The 12,763-nt window shown below is 27.6% G+C and overlaps 1 protein-coding gene across 4 annotated transcripts in view; it reads right to left on the bottom strand.

Annotated features, from left to right (window-relative positions):
- The window catches only part of LOC136985432 (cell adhesion molecule Dscam1-like), a 79,777-nt gene extending 76,841 nt beyond the window's left edge, over positions 1 to 2,936 (bottom strand). For 2 of the 4 annotated variants that reach the window (XM_067282713.1, XM_067282714.1), the window contains exons 1-2: positions 1,972 to 2,936; positions 1,357 to 1,677 (exon numbers count right to left, since the gene is read on the bottom strand). In XM_067282713.1, coding sequence (XP_067138814.1) covers positions 1,357 to 1,677; positions 1,972 to 2,026 — 376 coding nt within the window. In that variant the 5' untranslated portion in view covers positions 2,027 to 2,936. The remainder of the gene's footprint in view (positions 1 to 1,356; positions 1,678 to 1,971) is intronic. The other 2 variants (XM_067282715.1, XM_067282716.1) reach the window with 1 other exon arrangement.
- Positions 2,937 to 12,763: the final 9,827 nt, after the last annotated feature.

Genomic DNA, 12,763 nt, shown 5'->3' with positions numbered 1-12,763 from the left:
CTAGGCCTATATAACAGGAAGAAAATGATAAAGTTGGAAGAGAAGTTAGAGAAAAAAAGAAGACTCAAAAGAGATGAATCTCTATTGATGTTTGAAAGTAAAAGATATGGCAATGCACCAAAATAATAAAATGGATATTAGCATGGATCATTTCCAAAAGAGAAAGAAAATAATAATAATTACAATAATAATCTCGAAGAAAATTGGCATGGAGGAATAAACGTTAATAATAGAGCACAGAATATATAAAATAAATATACAGAATTAAATAATGAAATTTTAATCATGTTTAAAGTATTCATATAAGTTGCTTAATAAATTAAATATACTATATAAGATGATCATGTAATTTATGTTCGTATATAGAAAACATGTTTACGTCATCTGACACTGGTATTTGTCAGTAAACTTTAATCTTAATTAGAGAATAAAATATAAAAAAATTTTAATTTAAAAATATATAATTATATCGTTTATACAGGCTTAGTTTGTGAATAGGTTTACATAAATATGCTTCTAATACTTAAATATATTATTATTGAATAGTAAAATCTTAAATTACATTTATTTAACCTACATTTTCGATTATACATAAATTAAATATTAATAGATGATTAAATTTGTGTCTTTTATGGCGCTAAATAATATTTTATATTAAAAATATATATAGTTTTTAATATTTCCTATGTTATAAATTATTCACTTCTATTTTAAACTTTTTTTCGTTTTAATTGTTGTTATGTATTATTATAAACTATAAATTTAGAGAAAGTTAAGTTTAAAAATACTAGTAACTGAGCTGATTCAGTATCTGTTAAAGGTCGATAGCAAAATTTACTAAATAATAATTGTTTAATAATGTCATTTATGTCTTGGTATTTTATTATTTTTAATATAAATTACAACCCTTTATACTTTGCTTTCTTAGCGTTTTATGGGGAAAATATTACAGTAGAATTATTTCGTTTCGCTTAAAATTACAAGTGATGATACGAAAAGCAATACTTATTGTCCCTAAAATAAATGTACTGTAGTGCATAATAATCATATTTAGAAAAAATACAACATTAAAATGAAAATTAATACGCATTTTAAAGATGATTTTAGTGAAAATTTTTCACGATAGTATATTTTAAAATGGTTTCTATTTAAATATTCCGTACACGAGTATATATTTCTTTTTTCCACTTTTAGACCGAAATAACCCCTCGGAGAATAAATTTCGCATTTTTACTGATACGAATATCAAAGTAGTTAGGAAGAGCGATATATTCATAATGGAGTCATGATCTAAGTTACATTTACGCAAGTAGATAATAGTTTAGAAAAGTTACTTTCTTCTAATGGAAACATTACCTCCTCGGACTTTTACATCTCGGCTGCCAATAGTCCCTATGGGATTCGTTGCTACGCATCTATAAATGGCGGCGTGGACATCTTGTCTAAAATCTTCCGCTCGAAATGGTGGAAATACCAATGATCCATCAGGACGTAGATGTCTTAGTCCAGGGATATCAGTTACAGGAGACCCGTCAACCATAGTCCACTTGATGCTGGCCGTAGGAGTAGCCCTAGCTGAACACGGTATCACTGTGCCCGTTGTGTTGGAAAACTCAACATGGTTTGGAGGTTCGTACATGAAAAATGGTCCTCTTCGATCCTGAAGTAAGCTGACAACTGAAACACATCAACGAGACACAATACTCAATGATTTATAACTTAAACTCGAAAATGTATGACTCCTATTATAGAATTGGCTAACTATTCTCGACTATTAATGAACAATTTTTATAAAATTTAAGAGATCCTGTATCCACTATTTACTAAATTTAATAAAATATTAAAAGAGTAAACAGTTAAAATTTTTAAGAGTAACCTGAAGCTAAGCAGACTTAATAAATCTTTTATTACTATCAATTTCTGTCTCGAAGCTTAACTTTAAAAGTTTTTAACACTAAAAATTTCACTTACCTCTAACAATAAATAATATACAAAAGGAAAACTTTGTTCTTGAAATAAATAACATTTCAAAAAATTGTATTAAGTCTCATCACCTAGGCGTTTTGATTAAAATATTTGAAAATATCAAAGAAATATAAGGAAACATATTCTTTGATCATTAGTTTGAGTTATTTATCACAAAAAGTCTGGTTTATACTGGCCGAACACCGATCAATTGTCTTGTATCGTCGACAGTTATCCGAGTCATAAGACAGTGTCCTAGTCTACAGTATTGGAAAGAAGCCCGCACATGGTTTGAAGAGGAGCTGTGGAGTACAGCGCTGGACACACGACTGTACTCCACGTTCGACCACAGAACATTCACAAACTCAGCGCTGAAAGCCGACGCATGCGCAATTGCTGCATTGTCACAAGATAGGAGCTGTCCTAGTCTAAATCACCAGATGTCTTGTTTTCTGGTCAACATGTCCATTGTTTTGATAGCTAGAAGTTTCAAACCATCTGATTTACAAGCGCATATCATATCGTCGTATAACCCGTTGAAGTCGAAATGATATATTTTTTCTAATATTGCTATATCTATCGTATATTATTTGTGGTGAAATATAGCTTATATAAAATAGTCGAGAATGTTTTCTGTGTCCAATAAATATCATTCAACTGCTATTAATAAATAGATGAAAACCTTTGCTGAGTGTCGATCGATCATTTGAAAAGTTAGAAAGGATTTTATTTTAATAAATTTCTTATATAAACTATTCTTTAATATTACAATAGTATATTTTTACTAGCCAGAACGTTCGAGTTGTTGCACTAAGGTTTTTTCTTTTGTATCGAAACAAGAAAAGGATTTTTTAGTGCTTCTCTAGAGACTTTGATTTCTTTCTATCTCGCAGAGTACTTTTCATTTATTTTACTCTTCGGTGCGAGATCCAAAAACAATTCAACGTCTTGGGAGATGACACTTTAATGTCTTCCATGCTTCAAGACATAAAATTATATATGCCTCCTCCTCTAGCTTTTAGCTAACCTAAAGCTCCTTGACTGGGTCAATGCAATGACAGCTCCAAACAGAACGACTAAAGAATTCACTGAGAAAAGTTCCATATGGTGAAACGCTTTTAGCAATGTGAAGGCCATGCAGCATCTCTACCATACTACCTGATGTTTGGCCGCTTGCCACCTTAAAACCTTTTTGCATTTGTAAGTGTTAAAGCCGAAGAAAACATATTCTCGACTGTTTTTAAAGTCAGCCAAGAAGACTGGATTCTTTTTGGCATTTCCATTCAAATTATTCTCTGGACGTTTAATGTGTCGGAAATAATGCAATTTCTAGCATAAAGAATATTTTATTTTTGATAAATGGAATTTTTAAAAAAACGTTGACGGAATAATTTTAATTTTATACTAATTTTGTGATGAAATATACCAGTATAAAAGAAATAACATTCTAAGTTCTAGATATAATAACGTTTATTGTAATCATTTCTGATGTACTAAAGAGAATATAAACTTGGCGCAATCTTGTTGATAATTACTAGGAACACTTTTAAAGTGCACATTTTATTACACGAACGTTAAATAAGAGATTTTACCGTGGCTAGTTTTCTCGTTGGTTACTTTCAACTGTGATCAACAGAGCAAACAGTACTTTACGCTAGGCTGACCATTGTCCTTCCGAAGGAAACATTACTGTTGGATGATGGGAAGCCACTTTAATAGCAACACTTCCACGTCTTGATGGGGTCGGGAGTATTTTTCTGCCGTTACCTCCTAGTATTGGAAAAATCGATAACATGCCCTGCTTAAAATGTACGTTAACCAACCAAGAACTTTGACTTTCAAGCTCTAGGCTTTTGGTGAAATAAGTTTTTAACAAGGTTTTGTTACACGATTCATCCGAAGAGGCTTTCATATCTTTAAATAATTATCAAGAACGATAATGACATTTTTTAACGCTTAATCAATTTTTTCCCGGAGAAACTTAATGAAAATTCAGCAGCCTCGTTAACTTTAAATCTTTGGAATATAATCAGCTGTACTTGTAATGTAAATTCTAACTAGATTATACGTAATTATTTATTAAATTAATTTTTCTTTAAAATTAACTTATTTACGAAAAATTAAAGTTGGAAAAATCTTTCTGTTTACACCATTTCCCCCTTACAGCCGTTCTGCTAATAAAATGCAATACTTTGTAATCGTATATACCAAAGCCATAAAGTAGCATTATAGAATAAAGAAATTAAATTTTAAAAGAAATGTTCATTCGTAAAATTCTTGAAAGTTCTCCAAGAATCGTTACAGAAAAAGTAAATTTGCACTTTCGTATCATTAATCATCAGCAATATAAACGTAACTTTTATCGTATTGGCTTTACTTTGATTCTATGAGATGAATAAATTCTGTTCAATTATTTAAACAATTTAATCAAAGTAATGTCAATTTACAAATGTACTAATTAAATTACAGATTTCGCCATAAGCGTAATTTTCACTTGGTCGAAACATTTTTTAAACATTTTTGGTAAAAATATCCAAAATATTTGAAACCATTATGCAGATTTGTACAAAAACTCTCGGCATTTTAAACATTTTTTATATAAAAGTGGAGAGTATTTTTGGCATTTCTGGAATAGCGTTAATATTCAAAGAAATCGTTAAAATCGAATATATACATTACCTGTAACACCATAATTCTCGGTAGAATAATCTTCGAATGATGAAAAATATCTTTTCAGGTCAATAAATCAAGTATGAATTTCTTTCATCCACACGACTCTCTCCACAATTTGTCTAGTAGGCAAAATACTGAACTTCAAAAACCACACCCTAGTTGACAGTCTTCTTATAATAACAACTTTGATATTAGACGTAATTTTACTCCTTATTGCAAAATATAATACCATATTATCAAATCAGATATTAAAAAAATAGCATAATCAATTTTTATAATAAACCTTATTTAATCGCTTTCTTTATTAAAATGTTAATATTTATAAATATAATTAGAGAATGTGAATGAAAGAATAAACGTTGAAAAATAATACACGTAGAAATAAAAGAGTGGTGAAAATTTGTTAGTCAATTCTTAATTAACGGTTAAAATCGGTGCAAGATAAACTAATTTCTTTTTAATCTTTACTCTCTTTTGTGATTGTTAAATGTAATACTTTACAACAATACAAACATGACACCTTTCATCAACTGTCTGCCAATTAGGAAGTGGACTAGCTATTCTGTAAACAAAGCTGATCGGTAGAACTCTGTTCGTCTTTCTGTTCTGATCACAACATGAAAGAACTAACAAGTAATTTGTTGACGCTTCATTGTCCTTGCTCTTCTGGGACACATTAAACATGTGACATTGCCAAGAATTATCCAAATATAATCACTGATAACTCAAGCAGAATAACTTTTCCTGCTTGGCTTTACTGTAGTATGAGTAACTATTGATTTACATTCAATATTTAGACTATTGGTATCTGAATAACAGCGAGGGTAAATGTTTCTCTCATTGATTCCTATTTTAATTATTGTTATAAGTAGCAGTTACGCTATTAGCCAACTTAATTTCTGTTTTAACGATTAATTAAAATTTATTTCGTATGTATAAAAATATTAACAAATGGAATTTACTATTCAAAAATACATATTATAAAATATTAAATAAATTTAGAACATAAATATACATATATTTTATACATATATATTTTATAAGGGAATCATCATGAATTTATAATATTGAAGTTTTTATTCAAAATCTTCCAAAGTCATATTTCATATTTAAATATTTATTTATAGAATAAAATATGGTACCTTTCTTTATTATTATATAAAATTATATTTATTTTACATATAGAAATTTATATTTAACATTCTCAGTATGTTAATTAGAGTTATTTTAAAATTAAAATTCATTAATTTTTGAATATATATAAAATAATTCCCAAAATTTAATTCTTAGTTTTTGAATATTACCAGCTAGATTGATATTTTTATTCATAAGAAGAGAATGTTTTAATGTAAGATCAATGTCAAAATGATAAAAATACCTTTACATAACTAAATATTTTTAAAAAAATATATAATCTACATTTTGTCAAATCAGCAAATGAGAAAAGAATGCACGAATATCGATTGAAAAATCTTTCTTTTTTAATCTGTTGGGAGTTTTTCTTATTTAATATTCTTAATACTCGCTCGTCATCTGCTAGCTAACAACATTTTCTAATCTCTTCCATTGAAGCCACGTTTCAAATGAGTTCCTCTTTTCCTAAACAAACACACACGCAGGTCGACAGAGTTCAGGTAAAGAAGTTTATTAATAACAACTTCGAATAGTTTCCCTTTTAGTAAAGTATAACTACAAAATTTCATTTACGCATTAACAAATCAATAGCCATTAAAGGATGTTTTTTATACATTAATTTGAAAAATATAAATACTATTTGCTAATATAGTCCTTTTAGATTACTCAATTTTTCGTTTAAATGTATTTAGTTGATTGATTTAACATTTTAAATTATAAATCGGTACATTATAGAATTATCTAAAATAATATTTTAAAATTTAAATTATTTTTTGCCACTTTATAATGCGTACGAGTTTAACGATTATAAAGAAATCGTTTATTCATATAATTATATATATATATATATATATCTTATTAATAAACTTTATATAAATAATAAACATTCGAATGAATTATATCGTAGCCAATTTTAGTAAATCGAATTTAAGGTAAAAAAGCTAAGAACAAGTGAAGAGCATCTTCTTTTACAACACCCTAGCCACAATCACACCTTAACGATCGAAGGCTATTATCAAACGGTTAGTGAGCATGTCTTGATGTCTAACTGACATATAACCCTGTCACGTTAAGAGGATCAGTACATCTACCACACAGGATTATCTTTAAGGTGACAGAATTAGAATGTGACTTTGAAAGGAAAGTGAGTGTTAAATGGTGGTAGTAGAATCTCGGACAACTTCATCCTCCCGTCTTCACTTTAGTGAGCTTTCCTCTGGTTTAATGAGGCACCGATTACTGGACATCCCCGGAGACAATCGTTCAATCACTTGACTGTCCGTAGCTTCTTCTCATTACCAGATCCGCCTTCTTTTATCAACTTCCGAGAGAAGACAGTAACAAGAATGCTGGTTGAAAAACTGTCAAATCTGTTCTGGCCATTTTCTCCAAATATGATTTCTTTGTCGATTCGACTTTGTATTGATCTGCTTTTGCAACTGCAGAGCTGTAAAATGATTGTTTGACCAGTTTGATTGTGTTTGAAGTTGTTGAAGGACTCTAATGTTGTTATTTCAAATCACATCAATCTCAATTACTACTTTAACTTGTATCTGTATTCTCTGAAGTTAATTATCCTCAGAAATAAACGATTAAATGCATTTCATATATCACTCTTAATAAAATTCCGATACTAAAAGGAATTATTTCAGAAGGATAATGATCAAATAATAAAAACATGTTTTAATTAAAAAGTTAATTAAGTAGTAAGTAAAAAAATACTAGTTTTATTTGTTTAACGAGAGATTCTACTATCCAAATATTATATATTGTTTAAAATTTCTAGTTGTTGTTTTTTTTAAAAAAAACTCTGTATTATCTAAAAAATAAGTTATAAAAAGTTTGCTATAACAACATAAATTATTGTTAGTTGTATTTATCAAATGTTCAATTAAGTATGATTGCAATTTATATATAAAATGAAAAATGCGCTCAAATTCTGTCAGATTGTTTGGTTGAAAGCAGAAATGTTTTTATAAAAGAAAAATAGCTCTAGGGAAGATAACAAAGATAGTAAATAATTCAAAAACTAACCAAAGTATAAGCCGTTACTATATTTTTTTCTTTACACGTTTTGAAGTAAGGTTTCAAAACTTCGTTACCAAATAAATATGAAGAGATAAATACAGACAATTCGTTTAATATAAGCTCTTCCTATTGACAAAAAATTCTAAAAATCAAAAGTAATACAAAACAATAAGTCATGAACAGTGCATGGGGGATTTTTTCCTAACACTCAGCTGAGTAATACGATATTAATAGCAGAAATCTGTTCTAGAAATGAAAGTCAGTGACTCCAGACAGTATGGTACCATCTCTTCCATTGTCTGCTTTCGTGCTTGGAAATAAGCCAACACTGGTGTAATTTCTTTTCTGGCAACATTTGTCTGTCTCTCGCACACTAGTAGTTTAAGATAGTCCTCTACATCACTGGATCCCTAGAGGTACACGATAGAAGCGAAGGGGACCAAACCTGCCACTTATCTACAAAAGGCAAAAATAAACAAAACCGTCTTCCAAGCAGCTCTCTCGGTGGTCTGAACAGTAGTTAGGTTTACTAAACAAATCATTGATTTTTCTAGTCTCTTGAACGAGTTATAGAGGCCAACCATCTTCACAGAAGGAGTGACATAACTGCCGAGAGATATGGCCGCAATAAATATCTGTGATATATAGTAGAGGTGTTATTGTTTATAGGTACTTATGTTCCTCATTTATCGCTAAGAAATTTCCTGTAAACTGCTATACATAATATATTAGTTGTAATTTTCTGAAGCATATGAAAATGCAATGCTTCACTCTTTCTCGGCTATCTTTTCGCGCAATTCGTCAGTACAAATTTTTAATAGTGATTTATTAATTTTACTTTACATATAAAGATTTACAAGTGTTTTATAGTTTCTCTTTTAATGTTCCTTAATAATAAATTGGGAACTTGTTTAGGATTTGGATTAGTTTATACGAAACATCACAATGAAATATATTAGAAGTTTCTATAAACAATAACTGAATGTAAAAATGATTATATTTTATGAAAGAAAATTTTCTAATATAAAAGATATAAATTGTAGTGACAGAATGTATCGACATTCTGATAAATTTTAGACTAGATAAATCCCAGTTGATTTTTCTCCTATCCGTGTATATTCTAGGATTACTTTTCTGTCCATTCGTTTTCACTCGATAGGAATTTTATGAAGCAGAAAATTTGTTGAATTAATTTTAAACAGATCAAATTTTATAATATAAATTCGAGAAAAAATGCATAAAAATATTTTAAACAAACATCATCTATTTAAAGTTACATTAAATTTCGTGTTAAAATGTTAATATAAAATTAATTACTTTTAGATCCAAAATAATTTAAAACTACTTGAAATTTTAAAATTTTATACGATTACAAAAGATTTTACATATTTTATTTTATTTTACTACATATGTATTAAATTATTAAATATTTAAAAATTATTAATTAACAATTTTAAATAAATTATTTTATAAAAATTCTATTGAAAACTTATTAAATATTCAATAGATATCGTCAATATTATAAATCAGATAATTAATGAAAATTCATTTTATTGAGTAAACAAATATAATTATTTATATCATAATTATATTTGCTGATTAATTTTCGAAATTTTTGTTTACATAAGTATGCCGTGTTTATGCATTGTTTTCATTATAAGTTAGTTAAACAAATAAGAGAATGACTTCTTAATGATTAGAATTAATTTTTGCTTATGAAAATATTTATTGTTTTTTTGCTTAAAGAAACTCATTATTTCTTTAGATTCATTAATTTATACAACTTCTATGAATTTCAAATGTCGATAGAAACATTACCCTGATAAAAGAAATAAATGGAAAGGGACGATTACTTTACATTAATCTTAAGAAAAAAATAGTGAAAGCAACTCTTCCGAAGAAGTATTTCGTAAGATGACTATAGAATAATGCAATATCTTTCAACGGAAGGCATTGTAAATGTAATTTGCATTGCTATTATCTACAGCTATACCAGTCGATGTCGTCAAATCACCGATTCAGATCATTGTGATTATCTTTTCAACTTTAGAAAAAAAGTCTAAGTTTGTCTAATGAGAAAACGGGAAACAAGCTTTCAACTTATTCACAAACCACTTTCTTTTGGTTTGATTCTTAACAGAAAATATTCAGATGAAGCAATACATTGTGAATAATTAATTACTCTACAGTTGATATCCTTATGGTGAATGAGGCTATTTTTGATTCAAAATGAGTTTTGTAGCAGTTCACCCGTTGACTAGGTACTTCTTACAAGTCAAGTTTCTTTATCAGGAAAATGCAGGTGCTAATGGCATCTGAAATCTTCACCATTTAAAAAAAATCAATATGATGCAGTCAGAGAGAGTGAGAGCAGAAGCTTACTTAAATTCTTTTTTTTTACGTTTCATTAATTTTCTTAATAGGAAATCACTTAGTTTTGTGAAATAAAGAAGTTCAAATTTTGGAAGGGAAATGTCATTATTCTTCGTTTCTTCAAGGGGAAAAAAATATAAAGTAGAAAAAAATATTTAGCGTAAAATTGAAACACCTGCAAAAGTCACTACACGAGAGAGAGACTTATGTTTTTGTGTATTCCTCAATACATCCTCTTCAACAAATATTAAATCCGTAAATAAATGTTTGCACTTAACTTTGTAAACTATTTAAACAAGATAAAATAAATTAAAGTGAATTTCCATAAATTTTATACAGCTTCGAATATTGAATATTTAAATTATATTAGTAAGTGCAATATAACTAATCAAATTAAAGAAAATGAAAGTTAGTGATTAGTTTGATAATAATTACATTTTAAAAGAAGCCATTAAACATGAACTTATTGAATATTTATTTAAGGAAGAAGAATAAATTATTTTTTAGTATAAAAATAATATTTTCGAAAAATATTCCAAGTATTAAGTAAAATTTTTCTACCTTTAAAAATCGATATTTAATTTCCTTAAATAGCAAATTTCTTATATTGGTAATTCTTCTATGAACATTTTATCAATCAATAACTTACAATGATCTAAGGTTTTGGCAGTGATTTTACATTATCACGGATACTTCTTCCCAGTATAACATTGTGAAATATAGATGTAATTTTATGCAGTAATGTAAGACATGTCTCTATAGCCACACCTCTAACTTAATAGCTTAAAAATCGAAGCAAAAATAGCAAATCCAGAGAAATTTAATCTTTCTTTCTTCTCCCTCCCTCTCTTTCACTTTATCTTTAAAACCGGAACATTGAACGTTATTCAATTAAAAATTACGTAATGAATTCGGATAAAAAGAAATTATTTTAATTAAATATTTATATAAAATTAATTTATCTTGTAGATTTGAGGGGTATATTTAAGGAATAAACCATTACTATAATGAAACGAAATTTATCTTATCAGCAAGTGTAGTAGTTTCTATGTTTCTGAGCGTGCATATTATTCCAAAGATATATCGTTCGATATCGCTAAAATATATGAAAATTTTTGAACTTTATATTATGTAAACGTATTCTTTGTCACGATTTTTATTTATTTTTTTCGATTTTTTTGAGAAAATAATCGAAATAATTCAAATCTAAAAATATATCAGAATTTGTAAGAAATATTTACAATTTTTCAAACACAAAATGATAAAAATGTAAAATAATTTAATATAATTATTTTAATTATTAAAAACTGCAATGAAGCTAATCAAATCAGATAAAATAAAAATTCAGTAATTAAAAAATATATTTTTTTTAATATGTTAATGATAATGTTTAATTAATAATAAGTATATTATTATAAATTAAGCATCTTTTTAATTAATAAGTATTGATTATTCATTCATATTTACTTTTAAATGCTATTAACTAATTTCAACTGATTGCTATTAGTCTAATTTAATTAACATAAATAAAATCTTATTATTGTTAATTTTTTAAATTTAATTTGTAAATTTTTATATTCGATCATTATGTAATCTGAACCAAACAGATTTTTCTGCTATCAATAAAAACTTCACCAGCCAAATCTGATGGTATAATTCTGTAGGAATAGAATATTCGTTAAATGAGTAAATTTTGGCTTCGATCCAGGGCCAAATAAGTTCATAAATTAGATAAATGAGATTCTGACAGCTCGCCGATAATTGTCATGCTTTCACGGATAACGTGGAAAATTTGAAGGAGTACACTGATTCTATCCTGTACAGCACGCTATACTGATACAAGCTTTTCTACAGCTCGAAACTGTCTAGAATAATAATTAAGCATAAGTTTAATATTACAGAAGCTGCTAGAAAGTAACAAACTTGATATATGTTGAAAATATTCCAAGAACTTTCAGACACTTTTCTTTTATTGACTTTTTAGTAACTCTCGCATAATTATGTAATACCGAAATTTAATACAACCAAAATTTGAATTTAAAAAAGAAGTACATATCAGAATATATATATATTTTTAACTTTGCCCAGTAAAGTTTAATGCAGCGTGCATATCCTGAAGATCTTATTATAACGTTATCATTCTCTAGATGATAAAATACATTTCTTACAGCAAGTTTTTCAATTTTTAAGGGTCATTACATGAAGTTAATATAGGATTAAAAGATAAATGAAATTATGAAAATTATTACTAATTAACGTTTTGTGTGGATATTTAAGAAAATTCCTTTGAGGAAATTCGAAGCTTTTCAAATGGAACAATGAACCTGAATATAACCAGCAATTTCTGTCATTCATCAGTGTCAGTTGACAAATTTCCGTTTTAATCAATATCATTACGCATGCTTATATTATTCCCAAGAAGAAAGTTACAAGAGAATAATTCCAAGAAACTTTCGTGTAATTAAAGCGTCGTATAAAAAGTATATTTTAAGTATAAAAAGATACATGCATTACGATATGACAAATTATATAAATTTGGACTTTATTAAGAATTTTTTCTTGTGCAATTAAATCGCGTGCGTATCATTTT

This window comes from Centruroides vittatus, unplaced genomic scaffold (assembly GCF_030686945.1).
Source record: "Centruroides vittatus isolate TY-2023 unplaced genomic scaffold, ASM3068694v2 contig_970, whole genome shotgun sequence".
In the NCBI taxonomy this organism is placed as follows: Eukaryota; Metazoa; Arthropoda; class Arachnida; order Scorpiones; family Buthidae; genus Centruroides; species Centruroides vittatus.
Note: the sequence above shows the minus strand (reverse complement) of the source record. Positions and strands in the feature narration are given on the sequence as shown.